At 39.6% G+C, this 27,630-nt stretch overlaps 1 protein-coding gene across 1 annotated transcript in view; it reads left to right on the top strand.

Moving 5' to 3' along the window:
- The first annotated feature begins 6,077 nt into the window (after positions 1-6,077).
- srcin1a (SRC kinase signaling inhibitor 1a) overlaps positions 6,078-27,630 on the top strand; it is a 79,567-nt gene continuing 58,014 nt past the window's right edge. The window contains exons 1-3 of the mRNA XM_053514071.1: positions 6,078-6,103; positions 9,808-10,124; positions 23,719-23,745. Coding sequence (XP_053370046.1) covers positions 9,831-10,124; positions 23,719-23,745 — 321 coding nt within the window. The 5' untranslated portion in view covers positions 6,078-6,103; positions 9,808-9,830. The remainder of the gene's footprint in view (positions 6,104-9,807; positions 10,125-23,718; positions 23,746-27,630) is intronic.

Raw genomic sequence — 27,630 nt, 5'->3', positions numbered from 1 at the left:
TAAACACTAATATGCTCATTCCCATATTCCAGTAATGGCAAAATTTACATGCTATAAACGTAATGATAACTCTGTTCTAGTACACGGATGATACAGTATCTGAAGCCTCCCCATTAATACACACTGGCAAGGCTTCCATATACGCACATTTTTTAAATAGATTTTTTTTTGTCCTATGCTGTGTCGCTGGCATGGATCTGTGCCGCTTGGGTTTTTTGTGTGTTTGTGTTTTTGTGTGTAACTCAACCCTAATGGACCCACTGGTGCGAGAGTTGTTTTCGGAGTCAGTTTGATGGCTTCTGGGCAGCGAGAGCGATTGTAAAGAAAAAGAAGAAGAGACCTTGTTCTCACATGCAAGCCGAGAGAGAGAGGAGGTCAGTCCTATTATTTAACATATCTTGATGGAACACTTTCTAATTGACTTTCTAAGTTCCCAGCTATAACGTCAGTGTGCACTCAGAGTCGGGTCGCACTTATTACATGATTACTGGACACATTTATCGTCTTACTGACATGTTCAGTACATTGTTTATTTTGAGTGTAATTAGCAGGTGGTGGTTTGCCGTACGATGCTCCGAAGCAGAGGGGAAAGTGTTTAGCGCACTCAGTGTGTGAAGACTTAAGTGTGTGTGTATGTGTGTATCTTTGTGTGTCTGTAAGTCACCAGCCTCTAGAGGCCACTGTAAAACAGGTCATTGCTTTTGAGGGCACATTAAACCGTAATACTCGGTCCAGGCCACGCTCGTGTTCAGGATTCACTGTGATCAGAAAGAGAGAGAGAGAGAGAGAGAGAGAGAGAGAGAAATTTGTCAAGTGTCCAGTCGAAACAGTCCTAGGTCACAGAACAGTCAAGAAATGTGCGAAACTCTACTTAGTCACCTTTTTAAAAACAAAGAGAGTATTTACTGGTGAGCACTCGATCTCCTTTGATTGTGTGCAAACTCTTAGCGTGACATCCACTCACCGTTTAAAACAAACAAAGCCCTAACGATAGGGAAGCGTGACTTAATTGTAGGTGGTGTGACAGCAACTTCATCTCTCCAGCCATCACGGAACATAACAAATGCTCCCACCTTACGCTTTACACTCGGCAAGACAGAGAAGGTTTTGTAATAGAGAAACAGGCAGAAACTTTTCCCTTCGCCGTACGCGTTCACCGACAACGCCGTTGCTACTGGCTCCGGTGAGGCTGATGATCACGAAGCTTGCAAACAATGCAAATATATCAGCGGATGCCAGGCCTTTGTTTTTTTCCCAGTCTTGTCCGCCATATGTCTGAACACGCCGGTAACCTGATTCCACCCATGCAAATACTGTACGCCATGAAAGAAATTCATTAGGCTTGGCTTAGGTTATCTCTCCCTCGGCTCTTTAGAACCAATAAGATGATTATGTTTAATTAGCCTGGGTGTGTTTGACTATACAAGAAAGAGAGAGAGAGAGAAAAAAAGAAAAAAACCCTAGTACTTTAAAGCTTTACATCATTTTCTTCCACTTATACAGTATATTATAACACAGCCCTGTGCTGTTGCGCACGCTTGCCGGTGTCAAGTTTGCTAGAGTTTCCTCTCAACCCTCTCAACAGACTCTCAACCCACTTCCGTTCCATGCAACGGTCACCGCTGGCATCTACAGGACTGCAGCGGTTCCTAGAGGATTAGAGTGTACTGTATGAAGGATTCTTTTCACATAGGAAAATGCTAGCTAGCAAGCAAGCTAACTTTATTGTAGCCTCTCCCAGCAGCATGAGATTTATAAATCACACCATGATGTCTTTTTTTTTTCTATCGAGTTTACCGAAAATGCTAACAAACTTTTAAGTGTAGGATGAACGCTATGTAACGCTGATTATAATTGCTTTCACGTTTCTGAAGTGAATCTTTATGACGCTCGCTGCAGATGGAGTTGATATGAATAAATAAAAAAATCCTAAGAAATCAGCAGTGTTTGCCCTCATGTGCGTCTCTCAGACCACAGTTCAGTCCTTTACGCTTTTTTTTTTTTCGAATGAACATACAGTATTTGAAGCACCCAATCAGGCAGACATTTATTTTAAAGCCAATCAGAGTGAAATACTAAACTGCACATCCTCATTTTAAATGAAAGCACTTAGCGCTAATGATAACACCATTCATCAGGCTAATTTTGTCAGTGCCTTTACCACACCAGCCGTTTTATAATTTTTGTGTGTGTGTGTGTGTGTGTGTGTGTAGACGCGCGTCTGTGTGTCTGTATGCTAAAGCGTTCGATGCTAACAATATTAACCACAAGGTCACTCGATTCAGCTTCTCCTCAAGAGCCCTACATTATTCCTTTATGTGTTTAAAGCACCAATTATACTTCATAAACTGTCGCCTGGCTTCACGTTTAATGCTGCATTATTGAAATAACCTCTGAATTATTCATCGACTGGTAAATTCCTCAAAGCTCGCATACCGAAAGGGCTGCGGTGACACCCGGAGCAGGTCCAGATTACTCAGCTCTTCATTAAGGTGAAAAACTGGAGGAATTTGGATGATATAGCGAGGGAGATTAAAATCCTTACGGCTGTGAATAGAGAGGATATCGAGTGCGCGGCTCTCGGTATCAACTCCTGCGATATTAAACAAGTCTTAACGATTCCGGAGAGATATCGACTATCCGTATAACACGAGTTTATTGAAAATCACAGAGTGTCATATTTATAATGGACTACAGACACATTTACCTCATGTTGTAATTTATATGGGGTGTTCAAGTCAATCCAGGACTTTTGATTGTGCAGAATAACAGAACTAGCACCGTCAATATTACCACGTTAACGCATGTGATTAATCTAGAAAAAAACAGATTATATAAACACATTTACGCATATTCGCACACTCTCCGGACATTTTTATTTAAATTCTATTTCATTTCCACACTAGTGGAAGTTTTCTATATTTTATATATTGTAAAAAAAACTTTTCTGTATTTGTACAACTAGGTTTTTCTTATATATATTTTTTGTTTTAACCTCTATAGCTATATTTTTATTAGCTAAACGTTTTTATATTTTATTTCTTATTTTATTCCATATTTATTTCCTATTAATAATCTTTTTTAAGATCACGGGCAGTCGTATAAGCATTTCACTGTGTATCGCACTGTGTATGACTGTGTACAAATGTGACAAATAATATATATATATATATATATATATATATATATATATATATTATAAACTGTAACATAATATAAAATTTTACGCAAATATGCACAAATTTGACCCTAGTGGCTTTCCATAATCTCAGCACAGTAAACCAGCTGTGTGACATAAAAGTGTGCTGAACAGCAAGTTTCATTATAAACAGTTTGGATAAAACCAAAGTTGTGTGCTTGAGCTGTGTAGGACATGGGTGTGGTGGCTCAAGTGGCTAAGGCTCTTGGTTATTGGCTTTCGGATCTAAGGATCCGGGTTCGAGCCGTTAGTGAATTGCCACACCCCCAAACTACCCAGCCTGTGCATGCAGTGCCGGTCCCATTCCAGAGGTTTATAAAACTGTATAATCTGTTTATTTTAACCATTTTGTCATGCATTTCTTTATTCCAACATTGCACGCTTATAATACAAGTATTTTAAATTATGATTAATCGTAATTAATCACAGATTGTGTGATCTGTGTTTATGTAGATTAACGATTTAAATGAATGGACAGCACTAAACAGAAGTAAAACCTCCCTTTATTTCTCTATGTAATCCTGATGCACTTATCCCAGTGTTTGCCGGTATATCATCAAGGTAGAAAGTTTTCATCTCTGAGAGCGTAGCCTTTAAGAGTAGTAAGCATTAGAATGCAATAAAATAAATGAGCTACAAACACAATCACCTTTGATGCAATGTAGTGAGCTTGTAATGCAAAACCTGTTGCGAGATAGTCACCTCCTGTTAATATCCTAACGCTCCACCATTTCTCCTGCGGGCAACTAAGGAAATCATCAGAGCGCTGCAGAGAAGAGATGAACCAGTGAGTCAGAGTGGCGCCCTTATTCTTCAGGTGTGTCTCTAATCTCACCTCCAGGCCGTGCCAGATGAGTTTCACTCCAGTCCCCTTGGCTTTGCTTAACGTGCTATGACCTGGGCACGATGACTATGAAAAAGTTTTTACATGTACTGTATTGTCGAGACTTGGAAACTGAGACTTTTACATGTACTGTATTGAGACTTGGAAACTGGTTTGACCCACCAGAGATGCATTTGAAAGAAAAGTGTCGTACTTTGACTCATGACTTGTGTGTTTCATCCTAAGGTGTTAGTAAACTATTTACAATAACTACGATTATATTTGAGATGTTCCTGTGTATAAGTGATGTAGCACTTCCTTTTGGATAAAAAAAAAAACCTTTAATGAATTCAGTACAACCATTTTTTTCACACATAACAAGAAGTAGTTGCTGAATGACAAGAAAAGAAGGAAGCAACTATAGAGGGATTCGTATTATTTTTACACCTCCGTAAATCGATACCTGTCTAATTAGTGAACAAGATCAATAGATGTCCAGGAGTGAAATATAATGCCTAATATTGTGACTTTAATTTCAGTAAGAAACATGATGCCTGCTGGTCACGTGCGAAGTTGATCTTGAAAAAACACTTGCAGCTCGAGAAAGGAGAAAGAAGAAAAGAGAATATATTCCTTAGATAAAAATATTTTTATTTTTATAGTATACTTTCTTGAGTTTGGAATATGAGGTGGTAAAAAAACTACACCATCTGATTTATTAAGTTATTTATTTTTTGTTCAATTATAATAATGAATAATTTGTCAGCTTGTCCCTTTCGACAAAAATACCTGTGACAAATTCAAAGAAAAAAAAGCCTGAGCATTGTACCGTGGTAGGCATTTTGTTTTGACGTCCTTTGGGTCCACTTGTCCCACAAAAGAGGACAATTTAATTAAATGTACTTCACTTACGCCATCCATACAGTATGTGTGTGTGTGTGTGTGCGTGTGTGTGTGTGTGTGTGTGGGCGCATAGGCAGTTTATATGCAGCTGCATAAAAAGGGGCATTGTTCACACTCATACTGTACCTGCGTATCTTGCTGTATGAACATCTGGAGGATTAAAAGCAGCATCCACTAGATGGTACATTAGAGGCGTAACATCTCTCTCTACAAGGTTTTCAAGTCAAGGATTATGTTTACTAAAGAGCTTGGGTGTATTGAACAGGCCAATATAATAATCTATACCTAGCGCTTTGGTCTGGGTCAGATTCAGGAGAGATTCTGATTAAAAAAAGAAAGAAAAAAATGTTTGAATGTCCTAAATGTTTTATAGATATAATGCTAGCAATGAAACGGCGGTTCAAAAAACAGTCTGCAGGAATTAGCATCAACTATAAGCACTTTAAACTGCCTCCACTACTGGTGTACGCTGGTACTGCACCCAGAATCGACTCTAGTCTTTCTGTCTCATAATCAGTGAAGCAAAGATACTTCTAGTGCAACACGGCAGCTGCCTTGAGAGGTTTAAATGTGTTTAAAGGTTTTTTGGAGAATGCTACAGCCAAGAAAGAGATGTTTCTCGTTTCACTACTGTTTGGAAACTATCAAGGTAGAAGAAATTTCCAGTATTCAGGAGCCATGATCAGACTGCCTTCTTCACGTCTGAAACGCCGGCCTCCCAGGAGCTCCTTTAATGGCCCAAACATGTGGAAATGTCTTGGAGTGAGGTCTGGACATTGGATGAGGTGATAACCCATAGCTGAGTTCCTGTAAAGTACAAGTGGTGTAGGTGAATGATTGTGTGTACAGTTCCCACAGACAGATGCGTCTCATCCGCAAGTTGGCGACAAGCTACTTGTCGATTTTCAAAGATCAGGAGTCATACTCGTTGAATCTTCACGGGAACGACCGCATTGGTGCTCTGTAATTCTTGATTGTACTGTATGATGTTATGGATGCTGATTCTGCAACACATGAAATGGAATGATCAGAAATATTGGCACTGAAGTGTGTGTGTGTGTGTGTGTGGGGGGGGGGGGGTAAGCATACCTGTGTGCATGCGTGGGTGTGTGATCGATGAGTAATTGTGGTTGGTGTTTCTCTTTCAGCTAACACCGGGACCTACTTTCCCAAACAAGGTAACGTCATTCGGCCAATCACAAAGTCTTTCTTTGGCCAATCAACATGTTTCATTAATCTTTTCGTCTGCGCAGCTTTCGTTTCATGTTTCTGCTTAACTGTCTGGCTAAGCATGTGTGTGTGTGTTTAAATGTATGTATGTGTGTGTGTATGTGTCTGGCTGGAGGTTGAGCAGGGTGATTAAAGGCCAGTCGTTGGGGTGTCTGTCAGGAGGACATGCATCATGGTAGAAGCAAGCTGTGTGTCATGAGTTACTGGCCTGTTCGAAAGGGTGAGGAGGTACGGAGGCGGTGACAGATGGAGGGAGCGAGAAGAAGAAGAAAGTGTTACAGGAATGCAGAACATCACTTCTGGGCAGCTTTTTTGGTTATCAGGATTTCACAATTCTTTCGGATGCCATGTACACGAACGTAGGCAGGTAAAGGTGTGCAAATGTCCATACACCAGAGTAAGGATACAGCATTTGGCAGACGGCCTTATCTAGAGAGCGACTTACATTTCTATCTGATTATACATATGAGCAGTTGACGGTTAAGGGCCCAACAGGGATAACGTGGTGGTCCATGGGTTTAAACATGGGACTTTCCAAACCTTCCAAACCATAGTCCAATGTTCTATCCACCGAACTACCCCTGATCTCTTTTTATATATGAAAAATAATGTTACAGCAAAACAATAAATCTGATCACGGTCTAAGTGAGTTGGTCTTAATTTGATTCTGGTCAAACTACTTTACCTACTTTCCCAACTCCACCTCTTTGTTAACGACTAAGTTGTTGCATTAGCACTTGTCCTATACAGTGTTTCAAACACATATGTGTTTTAAACAAATGCACCACTATGGCGCATTGGTTAGCAAAGTGTCCTCGCACCACTTGGGTTGAGGGTTCACGTTCCGTCCTCCGCTCTGTGGGTTTCCTTCAGGTACTCTGGTTTCCTCCCACAGTCCAAAGACATGCAGGTTTATATATTTGGTGTTTCAAAATTGCCTAGTGTGTGTGTGTGTGTGTGTATGTGTGTGTGCACGCTGTGATGTATTGTTACCTTGTCCAAGGTGTACCTGGCCTAGAATAAGCATTACAAAGAATGAAATGTCTAATGAAAGAGTATAAAAAAACACTAAAGAATTGCAAAAGCTTAAAAGGGAGAAAAAAAAAAACTGTCCAGAACCAGAAGATGTGCATCAGAAATACTATTAACTTGACCTTGTGCTGTATTTATATAACAACTAAAAAAGGCACACAAATCATGAATCTGTAGCTGGAAATGTTACAGCGTCCATAAAATTGAAATAAACGTCTCCTCGTAAAATGACAGCTACACACACTTTTAAACCGGTTGTGTGTGTGGTATCCTTTAGACACCCTCAGTCCGTGTGAATGAACTGTTACTACAGAAACAAATACGCATTCAAAGGATAATATGCACTTACACTGTATGTACCTGGCATTTGAAATACACCACTCCAAGAGTATCATCCTCGTCTGTTTATTCAGGGCACAATGGCGGTAGAAGTGAGAACGTGTCACCTGACAGCTGCTGCTTTCTTTTTATTCTATTATAAAACACACACATTTTGAGGTGAAATATCTACCACGGCATCTCACTTTCATTTGAAATTAATTACAAGCTTGAACAGAAACTTGAGATTTGATGCATTCTGAGCATAGCAGTCATGCTGACATGGAGTTGTGTGCATGCGTGTGTGTGTGTGGGTGTGTGGGTGTTGTGCTGATATGAGATTAAGGCAGTCTTTGAATATTTAAACACCTCAGCATGTCTTCTGCAGGGAGGAAAAACTTTAAATAACTTTAAAGAAAATTTTTATTAAACTAAAGTACTACACGCGTTCAAGTCAAACCGGGACTTTTGATTTGCAGAATAACAGAGCAGATGAGGGCTGTGAGAATTCATAACTCCCCTTATTTCTCTATATAATTTCCTGCTACACTAATGCAACTATCCCAGTATTTCACTAGTGCTTGGACACCATCAAGGACAGATTTCTCGGTACGCCGGAGCCTTGAACTCATGAACACAGGAACTTCTTTAATGGGCCAAACATGTGGAAATTGCCACAGTTCCTGTAACTTGCAAGTGGTGATGGTGAACGGTTGTGTGTACAGTTTCCACAGACACATCCATCTCTTTCTTCTGCAAGTTGGCCACAACTTATCTGTCGATTTTCAAAGACCAGACGTTCCACTTGCTTAAAGGTTCACGGGAATGATTGCAGTGGGCTACAAGCCACCTGAAATAAAAAAATAAAAAAAACGTTTGCATATATCTTTTACAGATATATACAAATATTTTACTGCAGCTAAGAGTCTCATCAACGTACTGTGCTTGAAGTACATTAAATGCCTTCATTCAGGAGAAACGCAAGTGGAACACCTGATCGATGAATTAGTGAGAAACGGGTTTTAAAAGTCCCGGATTGACTTGAACGCCCGAAAAACAATGATTAATATGATTAATATTATAACATTATTATTACATTTCCATTTTTTTTGTACACTGATCGTATTTCGCCAAAAATTCTTCAAAAGTGTCTTCTTCTGTAATCTAGCGAACGAGCGTTCTTTACACTTCAATTAAACAATCCCGAGTTACTGTAGCATTCAGTCATAGCATCCAATTAAGTATATTTATTATCCTTTGTGATAACCTCTTTATGTTACACAATGAAGTTAGCACCATGGCTATCTGTATGTGGCTATCCCTGGCTTGACTTCAATAAAATGCTTCAATAGGATAAGATTTGAGTTAGCAAAGATCGGTGTAAATCAGTGCCGCGTGTCCTTTGCCTCGATATCTGATTTGAAGAAGATTTGAAGTGTTACTCATTTGTTTTTGTGAACTTGCTACTGTATATTGGAATACAGCTTTCTGTAACAATACTGCTTTCTTTGCTAATCCCAGGTTGACTAGCATCAATACAATTAGCTAACGTAAGTGGCTAGGATGTCATATTCAAGCTAGCACTAGCTGCAAAGTATGAAAACTAAAAGTTAGTCATTTAAAAGCATTCACTTTTTAAAAAATTTGTTTCTTAATACTTCATTACATTCGAAACTTTCAAATGGACTTTCACTCGAGCTGCGCGTGCCTGCTTTTAACTGATTACGATTTTGCAAACGGTGTCTATTATTCAACTTAATTACAGTATTATTACTCCCCACGCATCTGTTTGGGACACAATCACAGCATCTGGACGCTGAGAAAGAGTAGAGCGTGAACACACACTGTGCTGTGAGCATGGATAGATGGAGAGACGCTACTGTATGTACTGTAATAGATGGAGTGCAAGTCAGTTATTGGACACGTGTATGGTGGGTTAACCTGATAAACCGGCATCTCTGTGTTTACCTGGTGTGTTTGCACGTGTGTGTGTTTGTTCAAACTGCAAATAAGTTGAAAACGCAATGGAGCATCCTGCAGGGAGAATTCTACCTCATTCTTTAATTTGCAGTGTGTTGACTTTTTATATTTTATATTTTATGTTTTATTCTGAGCACGATATCTCTGCTATGTGTTCGCACTCATCTTACTGCTCATCCCATTTCTCTCTCTCTTTTTGTCTAATTCCCTTTGTCTTATGTGTGTATGGTGTGTGCCATGTTGGCCTACATGACGTTACTGTGTATTTAAACCCACACCTATTCTTCCTTCCCCTTCTTATCTTCATGTCCCGCTCATTTAGACCCGGAGCGCGGTGGCGGTCACATGATCTCCACGGATGACCTGGAGTACCCACGCGAGTACCGGAGCCTGGGCAATGGCGCACGCCGCTTCTCCAACGTGGGCCTCGTGCACACATCCGAGCACCGGCACACGGTGATGGCGGCTCAGAGCCTGGAGGCACTCAGCAATCTGCACAAAGCCGAGCTGGAGCGCAAACGCGACGCCTTCATGGACCACCTGAAGAACAAGTACCCGCCTCAGCACTCCCTCCCTCCATCACCGTCTCCATCCCATGGGAGCATGAGGGGAAGTTCGGAGAGGAGCGCACGAGAACAGGTACACATATGCGCATTTAAAAGACTGCAGTCATCTGAACTTCAAATTAAAAATCATATGCTTGGTTTATTCGTACATAAAAAAAAAAAAATCTTTTTTTAGCAGTTGAACTCTTATGTGATTTTTTTTATTTACATTCAAGCTTTAGGAATTTTATTTGTCATATACATGGTTGTACAAGTACAACAGTAGTGAACTCCAGACTGTGCAGATTTTTGAGAAATAAAAAATAAATAAATAAATTGGGAAGAAGAAAACTAAACAAATAAGTATGTACAAAATAAAAATAATACTAAGACTATAAAATAGATAATATATAATATAAATATAAGTATAATCTATTTGGTAATTCGTTCATTTGCATGTCATTTTTTCCCCAAAATGAGTTAAATCCAATTTTTTTCACGTGAATTTTGTTTAAAATATTATTTAAATGTATCTTAATTATTTATGTATTTTCACATATTTTTTTTCCAAATAATTAACTTATTTCAATGTGATATTTTTTACAGACTTTTTTACCTGATTTTTACATTTTCCCATGTTTTTTTTTATTATTATATTTCAAATTACCACAATTTATTTCTCATGTAATTCATGCAACTTCCCACCCACACAATTAATTTTTAATTGTGTGAGAATTATACTTACTATTATAGACTTTTTCACATTTAATTAATTCATTTTAACATCAATTGTAAATGTATTGAAACAAGCACATTAATGTACACCTGCGGGTTGGAGCTGCAACACCTGCCAGTAAGTTAACACCATGTGACCAGTCAGAATTAAAGCAGCACAAATGCTCCTTATTTGCATAATAATAATAATAATAATAATAATAATATTAATAATAAGAATAATAAACTTAGCCATGATGTTTCAGATGATTTGCATAAAACACAAATTTTCACATTTACCTATGTGTATTCAACCTCATGTCACTCAGGAAAATACACAGCTTTTCACCTGCTTTAAACAGTCTTTTATTGATTTACACTCTCTCTGCAGTTTTAACACAATTATGTAGAAAATACACTGCTTTAAGCTTTTCTTTTATTAATTCTACACTGCCTCTGTTCACTGTATCAGGAACCAGTCACGTGCAAATACGAGAAAAGACTGACTACTGTAAATGTCAATAGGGCAAGGTGTATACACATAAAAAAAGAAATCTAGTTTAAGGCGTCCAACTGAAATGAGTCTAGTCTAAATGGTTTATTGAAGCTAAAAGTGAACTTACGGTACCTTTTTGTCAGTTTGGGTTCAATTTAAATTCTCACAGTTGGCACGGGGCCATAGTGGTTAGCACTGTGCCCTCGCACATCCAGGGTTGGAGTTTGATTCCCACCTCTGATGTGTGTGTGGAGTTTGCATGTTCTCCCTGTGCTTGGAGGGATTGGTGGAATTCCAGTTTCCTCCCACAGTCCAAAGACTTGTAGGGTAGGATAAAAGGATTGTCCAAATTGCCCATAGTCTGTGTGCTTAAATGCCCTGCCATGGGTTGGCACCCTGTCCTGGGTGTGTCATGACTAAACAGGATAAGCAGGATAGATAATATAATAATATTATTATAATTATTATATAATCATAATTATTATAAAATATTATTAAGCATTATGATAATATTATCTGCTAACTGGAATCCCACTGTGAGTAGGAACATGTTTTATAGTTTGCTGGATTGTTATGGAATTTTATCGGTGGCTCAGCGCGTTGGGTACAGTGCATTGATGGCTCAGTGGTAGGTTTCCCACCTGCCATGTGGAAGGCCCGAGTTTAGTTCCCACCCAGCGCCCAAACCCCAGCCACTGAATGCAGTGCTGGTCCCAGGAATAGGAGAGGTGCGTCAGGAAGGGCATCCGGTGATCTTCATCTTGTTGCTCTCAGTCACGTTTCTGTTTCTGATTTTATCGTTGATGATCGATGATGCGGCTAGTTTAGCTAGCAAGCAGGTCAGACAGGCTATTGGGACAAGAAGGTGAATTTTTCTTGTTTTTAGGTGCGCGTCTGATTAATTATTGCTAATTTAATTACACTTTTAAACTGCTAAAGGAAAAAAATCCTCTCTGAATGTCATGCATGTGGCATCTTTATAATTAACAAATGATCCTTAATGGCATGGCATTCAAGATTTATTTTCAATTCACCCTCTAAGTTAATTAGTTTAAAGGGGACTTATTATGCAAAATTCATGTTGTAGTCTTTTTTTTTTTTAAAGACATTTAGTTGCGTCTCCTGTGTGTGTGTGGGTGGGGGGGGTGGCTTGTTGCTCAGCTCTGTTGTTCTCTGGTAGGGTGTGGCTCAGCAGGAACTCATTTACATTGACCTTGCAACAACACATTTGTAGGAGGAGAGAAATAAATGTTTTTGAGGTATGAATAAATACATTATCTGAATAATATTTTGGTGACACAGTAGCTTAGTGTTCAGCGCTGTCACCTTGCACCTCAAGGGGCCAGGTACGATTCCCGCCCCAAGGTCCGTGTGCATAGAGCTTGCATGGTGGGTTTCCTCTGGGTGGAGGCCAGTTAATTGGCATTCCCAAAAACCACGATCGTAAAATAGGAATAAATACAATCAATCACCATTGGCCTCCACGGTCCCAAGTTGGAATGCAAAGGTTCCTATATGGATGGATGGCCATTTAAGCTGGTGTAGTAACAGATATACTTTGGGTGGCGCTCTGAGACCTGTGTTTATTTGTTGAAGAAATAGTCAAACATAGGACCTTTGAACCTATAAAATTTTTACGTTGGGTAAACTAATATTTTTGGCACGTGCTGTACGGTGTGGTGGTGTAGAGGTAAGCACTATGGATTAGTGGCACTAATGGCACTCTGGATGGGAAGTTTGGATTATTTTAGTGACTCGGTTCTTTGAATCTTGTTCATCAAAATGAACAAATCTTTTTTTGAGTAATTTAGTTCGTTTCGTTTTTTTGATCAGAAAAAAAATAAAATGTTAAATTTTCAATAAACAGACCCCCAACACGTCTGCATACACAACTTTTGACTATAGTTCCATTAATGAAAATATTACAATGCAGCTCACCTCTCATATCTTCTGGTCTGAATTGTTTGTATTTTTGTCATGTAACTCCCATAGACGCTATACAGTTCTTTACACAGGAAACAGAACTGAAATGCTCTTTTCATGAGGCTTCGGGTCCGAGTCGTTTTGAATCTCTTAAATCTATTTTAATCTATTAAAAACTTGTTAAAAAAAAAAAAAAAGAAAAAAGAAACGTTCCTGAACGACTATGTACTTGCACCTCAAGGGTCAAGGGTTTGAGTCCTGAGTCCCGAATCGTTCCTATCTCTAATTGGCATTTCCTAATTGCCTGCAGTCATGAGTGTGTGCATGCTTGTGCCCTGTAAAGGACTGGCACCCGTCCAGGGTGTACCCCGCCTACTGACCCAAGTCCCCTGGTATAGACCTCAGGCTTCTCATGAACCTGTAAAGGACAAGCATTATTGGGAATGAGTGAGAGACAGAAATACAAATTCTACTGGACATTGGTGGTATCAATTGTGGTCACTTTAATCCTTTCGTCCATCCAGGTCTGTCCAGGTCTGTCGAAATGAACCACCCTGTTACAGCTTCCTTCAACACACTCATCATCTCGTAGAACACTGAGGCATTGTACATATAGCTGCATTGCATTCTGGGACCTTCAAGCAGCACAAAGTACCAGAGTCACTAAACATATCGCATTTCAGAGTGGACTTTTCCTTTAAATTGGACATTTTTCTTTTAAACTTGCTTTTTCCAAACTGCTACAGATAATATTGGACAAAATATAGTTGACTTATGTTCACTCATCTGTCTCGTACTCTCTCCATCTCTGGGTGTTTATAAGCTTTCTTTGGCATCTCCATGCTTTTCTCTTGTCGTCACCTGTTCGCCGTGTACGTGCAGGATGAATGAATGAGCCCAGTGTGTGTGTGTGTGTGTGTGTGTGTGTACGAGCAAGTGACACCGAAAGAGGCTGAGTGAGAGACAGGTGGAGTCCACGGTTGCTACGGCGACGTTGCCCTTATATGGAAGCTGGTGATATCATATTGCAAAGGTCAGGCTGGAGAAAGAAAGAGAGAGAGAGAGAGAGAGAAAGAGAGAGGAAGAGGAAAAGAGGGAAAAAAGGGCTTGGATCTCATCGTTGCAACAACCCGGAGAGAGGCATCACAGGAATACGCAGAATACTGCTGGGAATGGGTCGGAGGAGGGGAAGAGGAAGAATAGAAGCAAGGATGGAAAGCAAAGGAATGGGAGGGCAAGTGCGGCAGCGTGTAAAAGAGGAAGCGGAGAGTTAATTAGCCCAGTGCGTCTCACACTCACACACACACACACCTCCTTCCTTCTCCACCCCACCACCACCCTGACACTCTAGCGCGGTAGAGTTAAAGCAGCCAAGCAGCAGCCTGCCGATGTGGTAATGAATTAAATAAAGCGCCACCGCTGAGAGAGAGAGAGAGAGAAAGAGAGAAAGAGAGAGAGGGAGAGCGGCAAGTAAATGAGTGTTCTGGGGCAGCTGAGTGACGCTTACACTGACTGAAGGCATCCAGGCGTTTGTAGTGTGTGTGTGTGTGTCTGTCTGTTTGTACACACACAGACACACACACGCACACATCCATGCGTACAGGTGCAGGTAAGAGGTGTTTGATTGTTTATTGTTAGTGCGGTTGTCGTGGAGACCAGCTGCAGCCGCAGGTGCATTGTGACTGTAAGTGTGCGCAGGGTACGTTTACGAGTGTGTGTTGTGTGTATGTGTGTGTGTGTATGAGGGAGAGAGAGAGAGACTGCTTTGCATGCGGGTCATGTGGCGTGCGCCTGCTCTGTCCTTCTGTCAGCAACTGTTTTGTACATGGGATTATGTGTGTGTGTGTGTGTGTGTGTGTGTGTGTGTGTGTGTGTGTTTTCTCACCAAGTTGACACATGTTTCGCAGTTTGATCAGGTGCAGCTTGTGTATGATGTTTAGCCTAAACTACATATTGGTGCCACCATGCTGTGTGTGTGTGTGCGTGTGTTTGTGTATGTGTATGTGTCTGTGTGTGTGTGTGTGTGTGTGTGTGAGTGAAAGAGACAGAGAGCATATTTCTACAGTATATCTTGGTTAGGACCCCTCAAGGGTTAGACTATTAGACAATAACACACACACACACACACACACAAGTAGATGTCGTTCCATTTGGCTCGAGCATACTGTTGCATCCAGCTGCAGGTCAAATGCCCAATTTTCCCCGACAGTGCATTACACCGTTACTAAGCAACAGGAGACGCCAGTAGCTGGCTAGAAATGACATCATCAGACTAGAAGCTGGCAGCTGTCCTGCACACACAAACGCATACACACGCACAGCCTTTGTAAAGGATTTGCAGCCTGATTATTAGTGTGTGTGTGTGTGTGTAAGCGCAAAGGTGTGTACATTGTACATTGTAAAATGCTTTCTTTGACTGGGTTTCATTAGGTTTTAAGTTGCATTGAAACAGAAGCGGAAATGAGATGAATGAATGAACATACTGTATTTCTATTAGCTGAAGGTTCACCTTCTAGGATTTTTGAGAATAAAATCATTAACCAGCTACAAGGTGATGTAGCTAATTAAACACAGGCGATGCTTAATAGTCAATTCTGATTGGTCGGAACCAATGGTCGATGTTGATTTGTTTTCTGTAACGGCAGCACTCATAATATTTCCAACAGTACAGTAAATAACAGGTTTATATATGGATAGGCTTGTTTTAATGCACAAATTGTACCAGTATTCCCACTGATTCTTGTGGATCTGCACAACTCATTTGCTTATTAAAGTTTTTTGCGTTCTCAGTTCTAAAAAAATGGCATACAAGCGGTAAAAATATTTAATGAAATATATATCTTTGGTGGCTCAGTAGGGTCGCATGGTGGTTTAGTGGTTAGCACTGTCGCCTTGCACCTCCAGGGTCCAGGTTCGATTTCCGCCTCTGGTCTGTGTGCATAGAGATTGCGTCTTTTTTCCTGTGCTCGATGGGTTTCCTCCAGGTACTTCGGTTTCCTTCCACTGCCCAAAGACATGTGGATTAGACTAATCAGTGTTCCCAAATTGCCCATATATGAATGAGTGTGTATGTATGTGTGCCCTGGGATGGATTGGCACCTTATCCAGCATGTACCACATCTTGTGCCCTAGTTGGGCTCCAGGCTCCCTGTGACCCTGTATACAGGATAAAGTGGTATAGACGATGAGTGGTGGCTCAGTGGTAGATTTCTCACCTGCCCTGCAGAAGGGATGGGTTCATCTTCCACCCAATGCCCAAACCAAAGCCACTGGATGCAGAGCAATCTTGCAGCCAAGATGAAATGGGAGGGTTGCATCAGGAAGGGATTCCAACATAAAACCTTGAGAGTCTTGAGGTGACCAGTTCTGCATGGAGCAGATGGTTCTCATTGGCGACCCCTCAACAGGAGACTAACAGCAAGAGAGAGCTGAGATAAAAACAGGTGTCTTATAAACCATTTAATAATATACCATATAATTAATATAAGTTTATTAATGTATATTTGCCTTTAAAAGTAATAGAATAGCAAGACCTATTCTTTTTTTTCCTCATATACTGAATATTTTAAATCTCTTGAAAAATGGATGTGCTCAAACCAAGAACCTCATCTACATTGACATTTTTATCTATTGTCTCTTCAACCCAAATGAACTTACTGTTCCATTACTTTCGGAGAAGTCTCTACAGACAGATGAGTTTAGCTACAAGCTATAGTGACCCTGTACTTGGGTTTGTCCAGTGGCTTGCTTTTAAAAGAAACACAAAATTGGCCAACGGCACAAATTTGCTCCTGGGATTTACAATCTTGACCAAACTAAGCTAAATTGCTCAAGTATATATGACCTGGTGGGTCAGGATGCAAGCAAAAACTTTGTTCTCCTGCTGTCCTTATTTAGTTGTATAGTGACTCGGTTGTCCTGTTCATGGATATGGAACCTGACCCAAGAACACTAGGTGCAAAGCAGGAATACATCCTGGATCCATGGGAAGCTAGTAGGTCATACACTAATCTACCTACTAGCATGTTCTTGGGTGGTGGAGAAAATGAAAGCAGCTAGAGGAAACACATCTGGACAAGAAACATAAAAACATGACATTTGAATTGGAGATACAGCATGGTGCAAAAGTCTTGATCTAGTTGAGTTCCAGTTGCTTTCCACCTCCCAAAACCATGGAGGTAGGTGGCTTGTCTACACAAGTTGAACACAGATGTGAGTGAGCATGTCACTAATAGGAGAAAAGTATTACCTAAGTTGGACTAATTTGTAAACTCATTTTATGGGTTTAAACAACCTCAGCAGCAACTTCATTTCACCTCATGTCTGTTCCAACCTTTCAGCATACAGCATCACCAGTGTACTAATCACTGGCCTTATCATCTGTAAAAAAAAAAAAAAAAAAAGTAAAGACAAGGATTATACACACACGCACACACACAAAGTATGACTACCATTGAAAGTCCTTCACAAACTGAATTGCAGTTCTACAGTGATTTTTCTCTAAAAATATGAAATTAATAGGTGTTCATAGAACATTATTGTTACTTCACAATTCAACTGCAGTTTTCAAATGCCCCATTTTTTTTTACACCATATTTATCATTTGTCACATACCATGTGAAATTACTTTAGAGTGAAATTCTTCCTTTTACAGATCTTAACCTATTAGGAGGCTTGTGTCAGAGTGCAGAGCATCCCTGGAGCAGAAAGGGTTAACAGCCTAACTCAACGGCCCTACAGCAGCAGCTCTGCGGTACTGGGGTTTAAACCCCTGACCTTGTAATCAGTAACCCAGAGCCATGACCATTCAGCCCTACACCCCTTTTGTTACTTATTAAAATAAGATCTCTTTTGCATAAGATTTCTATAGGTTTTTTCTTTCATACAGCTCATTCATTAATGCGAAGTATATTTTCCACTACCTTTTATTATGGAAGCTCAGTGATGGCACAATGGTCCTAAGGACAGAATTGCCATCTTACTTGAGTTACTGTGGGTTTTAGTTGAGTTCACCTCACGGTTCTCCCTAAGATATCCAGACTTTTTGTTTTCCAAGTGGGAGTACTATTATTTTTTTAATGAGCTCCCATGTTCTGCCCCATGAAAGAATCCATGGAGGTCCATGAAGATACACAGACTTGTAATAGTAATCCATGAACTCCCATTGATAACCAGTGGATTCAAATGGGAAACCTACTGTATAAGCACCTTTAAAATGATACATTGATTAACCTGCTAAAAATCTCTTCAGGAAGTCTTAAGCTGCAAATCCATTTCAGTTTGACCTGGCATACAGCTGTTCACATAGTCTGCAGATTCAGTGTTATAGGTTTAACAAGTTTTACAGTGTAACTCATTTTAACATGAGCAGCTTAGCATGGTTTACTTTTGATACACAACCATGTTAATTTTATGTCACTCTGTAAACTAGGAAGCTCATATTTGCAAGTTGAAGGGTTGTTTTTCCTTGGATGTCCTGGTTGGAGTTCCTGCCATCAGCACAGAAGTCTAATTTATTGTTTCTCTTGAGAAGATGTCCGAAAAAGCAGCAGAATCAACATTAATAATGGATTTGGTGAAATTAATCTCTTGGACCTTTATTTAATTTTGTGTTTTTCTTTAAAAGCAATTTCATGCTACATTTGTTACAGAGACAATCATACAGTCCTTGTGTTTAGAACTGTCACCTCACACCTCCAGGGTTGAAGCTTCGAATCATAGGGTGTCATGCTCTGAGGGGCCAGAGGTGCTCAGTTGGCACAAGGGGTACCTGCACAATAATGTGCTTAATGTTTCGGACTTTAATGTTATGCCTGATCAGGGTATTCAGTTCATCAGTTCTAAGAGCATACTGATATATGCAAGAGCAATAAGTCTTATGTTTTTCTCCATTCTCATAGTGCTGTCCTATGTTAGCTAGATAAATTCATGCAAAGATTAACATCTAGGCAATCTCAGAATGCAAAAATACCTATTAAAATAGTAACAAAAATGCTATTTCCATCCTGCAATTCAATTTAAATTATATAAAAAGCAAAAAAAACCGAAATAATCTATACCAAATTGTTGTGGGAAAATATAATACATTCCATTTTAAGCTTGCATGTTTAAGCCCCAGGAGAGTTTTGCATGCATTGAGCCATTTCCTGCAGTAAAAGCCATTAAAAGAGGCCAGACAGGACAGGACAGTCCGTTTTCTAAGTGCTTATGTGCTGTGATACCTGATAAGACTTTAGCATGGCAAGCTGAACAGTCCCAGGACACGAGGCAACACAGCAAGGCTTGTATGATTGAATTACATCTGACCTTGGTTCCTACTTTTGTAAAATAAATAAATAAATAAATGCCATTTTATCGATGACACACCAGGGGTTTAGTGTCAGGCTGTGTGTAATTTCATGTTCATGGAATTTGTGAATGTTTGCTTCGCAGTCTCTGAGGAGACAGGTTTGGGAGATGAATTTGCATTTCAGTCGCCGGCCTCGTCAACACAAAAATGAAAGCAGCCTCCGTGTGTTTGTTTGCCTGAACCGATTTAAAGGGCATAATGTCAAACATCAACACTTTGTTCAGGCATAAACTACAAAATGGATAAGGTTGTGCGACTGTTTGTACCACTACTGAAAGCAAAGAAATGATCTTTTACCTTTTGAGAATCAACTTGAAGAGGAAATCGAAACATATATACACGTGTTCTACAAGGTTTTAAGCACTAACCTTGATAGCCAGCTACAGTTATCGCTAGCTAGCAAACGTACCCAACCTGGTTCTGACACAATATACAGTAAATTCCTATATTTTTCATGCTTTTTATGAAATGATTCATAAAATCAAACTAGCAAACTCCACAGCAAGTACTTTCTTAAATAACATTTTTGCTAGTATTTTTTCTTAAAAGATGAATTAGCTGTGGCTATCACAGCTTAACATGACTAACTAGCATTCAAACTAGCAGTTAAACATACACCTTGAACAGTAACAGTTCAGTCCATTATGATTTTTGAAAATTTTACCTCATGTTTACCTCAGGTATTAGCATTAGCTTATCTCAGCAACATGCTAAAAAATTCAACTTATGTGTATGATATCTGCATATTTCATTTTCTATATTTTTCATGCTTTTTATGAGATGATTTATAAAATCAAACTAGCAAACTCCACAGCAAGTACTTTCTTAAATAACATTTTTGCTAGTATTTTTTCTTAAAAGATGAATTAGCAGTGGCTATCACAGCTTAACATGACTAACTAGCATTTAAACTAGCAGTTAAACATACACCTTGAACAGTAACAGTTCAGTCCATTATGATTTTTGAAAATTTTACCTCATGTTTACCTCAGGTATTAGCATTAGCTTATCTCAGCAACATGCTAAGCTAGGCTTACTATAAAAAATTCAACTTATGTGTATGATATCTGCATATTTCATTTTCTATATTTTTCATGCTTTTTATGAAATGATTTATAAAATCAAACTAGCAAACTCCACAGCAAGTACTTTCTTAAATAACATTTTTGCTAGTATTTTTTCTTAAAAGATGAATTAGCAGTGGCTATCACAGCTTAACATGACTAACTAGCATTTAAACTAGCAGTTAAACATACACCTTGAACAGTAACAGTTCAGTCCATTATGATTTTTGAAAATTTTACCTCATGTTTACCTCAGGTATTAGCATTAGCCCATCTCAGCAACATGCTAAGCTAGGCTTACTATAAAAAATTCAACTTATGTGTATGATATCTGCATATTTCATTCACACACATCTCCATATCAGTGATATCGCACATGAAATATTCAGTGGTGTGAATAGTAATGAGCAGGATCAGTAGAGATATCTGGAATTTTGAAGCATTTTTAGTGCAAAAAAAAAAATGTGTTGTGGGCGTATATTTTACGTCTTTTAGGAAACCCATGGCACTCACGTCGTTTTGTATCCCTGTGTGTGTGTGTGTGTGTGTGTGTGAGAGAGAGAGAGAGAGAGAGAGAGAGAGTGATAAGAGTGAAGGAGCTCTGAGAATGTGAGATGAGAAATGTGAATTAAAATTCATGGCTTTGCTCTGGATGTCTAATTTCACTGGGACTTCCCTGACCATGAGGTCTCACACACACACACGCACACACACACAGTCTGATTATATTCTATTTTACATCTCAATTTGTATCTGAGAGAGAGAAATTAAAACAGTCATTCGCTAACCCTGGTAATCTCAACATTACAGGAGGTGGAGGACGTGTGATCTCTGTGCCATTTGGTCACAGTGGAGAAGGCGTGGCCTCTATGCCTGTCAGTCTTAGTAAATAAGGTGTGGCCTTTGCATCTGTCAGTTACAGTGAAGGAGGTGTGACCTCTGTGCCTGTCAGTCACCAAGAAGGTGGCATGGTCCATGTGCCTGTCAGTCACAGTAAATAAGGCATGACCTTTGTTCCTGTCAATCAAAATGAAGAAGGTGCGATCGCCATGCATGTCAGCATGACAGCGGAGGAGGAGTGGCCTCTGTGCCTGTCAGGGACAGGGAGGAAGAGATTGTGACTGTCACTTACAGTGAAAATTGCATGGCTTATATGCCTGTCAGTCAAACTATAACCAGTGTGGACCTTGTGTAAAATAAAGGAGACTATGCCTGTTAGACAGCCTAAGTGAGGTGTGGCTTCTATGCCTATTTGTCACAATAAAGGAGGTGTGGTCTCGCTGCCTGCCAGTCACAGTGAAGCAGGTGTGGATTCTGTGCTTGTCAGTCACAGTAAAGAAGACATGGCTTATATGCCTGTTAGTCACACTATAACTGGTGTAGTCTCTGTGCCTGTCAGGGACAGTGAAGGAGGTGTGGCCTTTGTGACTATTAATGACATTGAAGGAGGCGGGGTCTCTTCGAATATAAGTCACAATGAAGCAGGCACAGTTTCTGTGCCTGTCAGTCACAGTAAAGGAGATGTTGTGCCTGTGCCTTTTAGGCACAATGAAGGATGCATGGCCTATACTGTATGTCCGTCACACTATAAGTGGAGTAGCCTCTGTGCCTGTCAGTCACAGTGAAGAAGGTGTGTCCACTGTGCCTGTCAGTCACAGTGAAGGAGGTGTGGCCTCTGTGACTATTAATTACATTGAAGGAGGCGGGGTCTCTTCGAATATAAGTCACAATGAAGCAGGCACAGTTTCTGTGCCTGTCAGTCACAGTAAAGGAGATTTTGTGCCTGTGCCTTTTAGGCACAATGAAGGATGTATGGCCTATATGTCGGTCACACTATAAGTGGAGTAGCCTCTGTGCCTGTCAGTCACAGTGAAGAAGGTGTGTCCACTGTGCCTGTCAGTCATAGTGAAGAAGGTGTGTTCTCAGTGCCTGTCAGTCACAGTGAAGGTGTGTCCACTGTGCCTGTCAGTCACAGTGAAGAAGGTGTGTCCACTGTGCCTGTCAGTCACAGTGAAGAAGGTGTGTCCACTGTGCCTGTCAGTCACAGTGAAGGAGGTGTGGCCTCTGTGACTATTTATTACATTGAAGGAGGCGAGGTCTCTTCGAATATAAGTCACAGTGAAGCAGGCACAGTTTCTGTGCCTGTCAGTCACAGTAAAGGAGATGTTGTGCCTGTGCCTTTTAGGCACAATGAAGGATGAATGGCCTATATGTCCGTCACACTATAAGTAGAGTAGCCTCTGTGCCTGTCAGTCACAGTGAAGAAGGTGTGCCCACTGTGCCTGTCAGTTACAGTGAAGAAGGTGTGTTCTCAGTGCCTGTCAGTCACAGTGAAGAAGATGTGTCCTATGTGCCTGTCAGTCACACTGAAGGTGGTGTGGCCCCTGCGCCTGTTAGTCAGTGTGGAGGAGGCGTCGTCTCTGTGCCTATCAGTGACAGTAAAGGAGGCGTTGTCTCTTTGCCTATCCTTCTCAGTAATTGGAGTGTGGCTTCTGCACCTGGTATTCTTACAAAAAGAAAAAGAAACACTTTATTTGTATTTTTTTGTTTCCTTATAAATAGGCATAGCCTTCATGCATGTCACTCTCTGTGGAGAAGGCGTGACCTCTGTATTTGTCAATTCCCTTCAAGGCGTGACCTCTGCGTATCCAAAAACCAACAAAATGCTAAATTGACATGCAAGATGCTAACTGGTTGGCAAATGACTGATCTCTAATGCAGTTCAATTAATTATTTCTATACAGCAATTATTTATTTGCTATTTTGCATTGCCTTTGTGTTTTCCTTGCTTACTTCATGAAACCTTAATTTAGACAGCAGTGTGAGCTAATAACCCAAGTGACAGAATTCCAATAAATTCCTGATTAGGCTGAAGTGGATAGTCTGAGAGCTAATATAATCTAAAACACTATTTAAGCAAAATGTGCGAGGGTGTAAAATATGCAGTTAGCAACACCAAAAAAAGTGCAATTCATTTATTCAAAGTGACGTCCTTCTCGTTTTCTTTGATACTCCCTCTCTCAGCAGGCTGGCTGTCAGAGACATGAACCTGCTGAGAGGGTTTTGTGTTGCTGCAGGAAATGTGTGAAATGACTGACTCCTTTTCTTCCTTTCTTTTCTCTCTCTCTTTCTCTTTTCACAGCAACAACCAAACTACTGGAGTTTTAAGGTCAGTACTCAATGTCAGTCGATATGTTAACTTTTTATGCTATAGCTCCTGCATATGGATGTATGATAATCATTTTAACAACAATTCATTCATATTGCCTATACAGTGTATTATCTCTGGAATGGCTCTGTACTGTACATATGTAAATGCATATGTATGACTTGTTATGCGATTATGCACGTATGCGTGGGTGGTAGAATGTTTATAACTGTGTGTGTTACTCTCTAAGACACTTTCATTATATTTTATCTTTGATAATGTTATATTTATATATTTTTAGTAATTAGTAAAGACTGAAAAGGGATTTCTATACATCAGAAAGCTTGTGAGACTCAAATATTGTCTATTAAGACATATTGACTATGCAAATGTGTGTGTATCATGGCTGACCCTGAGCCCTAACCCTGAATTCCTAACATGCTTGAAATATGCATAGAATATTTTTCACTGTATTATACTTGTGTACCTAACAATAACAGCTGCTTATTAGTATTAGTTGTGACTTACAATTCTCAAGTCAATAAGTGAAAAGAAAAATATGAGGGTTGTTCAGGACAAAGTAACCCACTTGTGAGAATAAAAATCCCTTTATTTCTTTATATAATCCCCTGCTACACAGATGCACATATCCCAGCATTTCACTAGTGCTTGGATACTAGCAGGGTAGAAAGTTTTCTTAGTATGCCAGGGTCATATGCAGACTGCATGCTTCACGTCTGACATGCTGGCCTCCCAAGAGCTCCTTTAATGGCCCAAACAAACACATGGCTAAACAAAGCATTGTGCCAGTGTAGCAATATAGAATCATTTTCATGACGTAAAGCTCACATTTAGAGTCAACAACAGGTAATTATATCATGTTTCAAAAATCTATCCAAAAGAAATTCATTAATTAATTAATTATAATTTAAAAAACATGAACTACTGTAATCTTTGAAAAAGTCAAAGGAATAAAGATACGTTTTGGAAAAGATTTTAAGTACTGCCAGTGACACACAAATGTAGCAGTTTACCTTTTCTATATAATAATCATCTTCCAAATCTTTTTTTCGGTGAGAAAAAAATTACACAAAAATTACACAGCTGTATAAAGACTAAACAGGTGTATTATTATTAATGTTACAGAATCGTGCAAAAGTGTACAGAGATGCCATACAGCATTAAGCAAATGATATAATACAATATTATTAGGTGGCAGGGTGGCTTAGTGGTCAGCACTGCTGCCTTGAACCTCCAAGGTTTGAAAGTTTGATTCTTGCCTCAAGGTCTGTGTGCATGGATTTTGCATGCTCTCCCATGCTTGGTGGGTTTCCTCTGGATACACTGGTTTTCTCCCACAGTCCAAAGACATGCAGATACGGCGTGTGTGCGTCCTGCAATAGATTTGCACCCCATAAAGGATGTATCACGCCTGGGATAGGCTCAAGGACCCCCGTGAACCTGTATACAGGATAAAGTGGTGTAGATCATGACAATGATTATTATTATTAGTTGTAGTAGTATAGTATTTATAATCATTATTTTAATTATATAAATCAACTTAAACAGGTATATATGGCTCAGTTTATAGAGAAGTCTCTAACACCAAAATCTTATATCTGAATTATATATGTATATAAGGTACACCTGTGCACTACTCATGATGTCAGATCAGCATCTTGATCTGGCACACCTGTGAGGTGGGATGGATTATCTCAGCAAAGCAGAAGTGCTCACTATCATACATTTAGACTGATTTGTGAACAATGTTTGAGAGAAATGGTAATATTGTGTATCTGGAATGAATTTTAGATCTTTAAGTCCATCTCATGAAAAATCGGAAAGGTGTTGCGTTTATATTTTTGTTGAGTGTATATAAATATATATATATATATATATATATATATATATATATATATATAAACCTTAATCCCACACGCATCTGTTCACAGAGACCACTATGACAGTAATTACTTTTCAAATTCACTGGACGCGTTTATATAACTGTACCAGGAGGCTATTTTGATTCAATATAAAATGGCCTTTTCAAATTGGTGGGTAATCAAACCCACATACAACAGTTCACAGTGACGTACTCTATGTTCACTTTAAATATTACTTATTTTTACTGTAGAATTTGAAAGAATTTGTTTTTCTTGAACGTAAGGAAGAAATTGATGTGTATATTTATATACTCAGATAGATAGATAGATAGATAGATAGATAGATAGATATCTTCTAATAGATAGTACAGATAGTCTAGTCTGGTTAACAGCTTGTTCAGTTCACTGTTATTAGACTAAATGGAATGTAAACCATGCAGCTTTTTTAATTGTGTTGAGCAAGCATGAGAACTCTGTCGATGCCGTAGTTGTTAATGATTTACAGTATATTTAACTCAGTGTCCTGGTCTGGTGGGGACGTATAAACAGAATGGCACCATTAGTTAACCTCTTTTGTTCTTAATTTTCCTTCTTCACTGGTTTAATAAGATGGTAATCAGATTCTTAGCATCTCTGATTGTTCATACTCCCTCCACACAGCTTTTGTCTTGTTAGCACATTTCCTCCACATGCAAATACATACACACACACACCGTTCTTGTTTATAAGCAGTACCTCAGTGATTATAGACTACCTGAGAGGGACTAATGTAAGATCCTGCTGTGCACTTAGGCTAAATTCTGCTTCCCATCAGAGGTTCCCGAGGGGCTAAGCTGTCTAAGCTTCCCTCCTATTGTCAGAAGATTAGGAGTCAGGGGACAAAGACAGTGTAATTGGTCCTGCTCTCTTGGTGGATGTGATAGACTTGTTTCTGCTCCATCTGTCGATTAATGCATTGGTAACTAATCTCAAGTGTCTGTTAGATCATCTATAAAGAGCAGGGCAGGTAGAAATAGATGTGGCATGGATGGCAGTTCGAAAAGATGGTTAATATCACACAGGAGGTGCAAAGAGTTAGTTAATCAAATGGGTTAAGTGGAGGAAGTAAGAGTAAAGCATCTGGCAATTTTAGGAATGTCCATATACAATAAGATAGGGTATGCTCTTAAGGAAAAATATAGTAACAATGCAGAGTTACTGTTATCACTGTAAATCTCCTTGCTTTCCAATACAATTTCAATGTCAATCTGTCAACAAGCTTTTGTATTCCTTCAGTAAAAAATATTTTAGTCTGAACTGCAAGCTACAAATGCATTGCTGTCTTCACTTCTTCATCAAACGTGAATCTTCATTCTTGTAGGGCTGCTTTTAGGGGACCGAGAAGGTGAAAGTCCGAAGTAGCTCAGGAGTAGAATAGATCAGGACTATACGGAGGATACTTAAATACCTCAAAGCGCCCATTCTTGCATTAATGACGTTCCCAGCTGAAGGTTGACTTTAAATTTTTTTCTTAGTCAGCGATCGAGAATGTTTCCGTGTTTTCCATACTCTGCTGTTTACTCTCAGTCTCGTAGTGATGAATTCACGTCTCGTCACCAGTAATGATTCTCTGTTTATGCACTTTTGTGAGTTCACCCTCTCACATAAAAAAGCGAATCACTGAGCACACTGTATTTTTGCTCGCACTCTTATTACAAATGAACTGATGTAACATGTTCATACCTGCACAGCAGTGAATGGGGGGACAGTGGTCTGGGACATAAAGCGCTGATAAGACAGTGCGGCCAACGGCAAGTTTTAATATAACTTTAGTGTGGATGATTTGTGGCTCACCTTTGTAGTTACGTTTAATGTCAAGGAACATCTGCAAAACAAGTTGTTTCTATGAAAACCTGGTATGTTTGTGTACGTTAAAGGGTCAGTCACGGTGTGCTATATGTAAGCAACCAATAATTGCACTCACCCTGTGTCATGCGTTTGGCCTATAATTGGCCCATCTGTAAGTTCTTGTTCAAATGACATC

Source organism: Clarias gariepinus, chromosome 16 (assembly GCF_024256425.1).
Source record: "Clarias gariepinus isolate MV-2021 ecotype Netherlands chromosome 16, CGAR_prim_01v2, whole genome shotgun sequence".
Taxonomy (NCBI): Eukaryota; Metazoa; Chordata; class Actinopteri; order Siluriformes; family Clariidae; genus Clarias; species Clarias gariepinus.
This window is presented reverse-complemented; position numbering and strand designations above follow the sequence as displayed.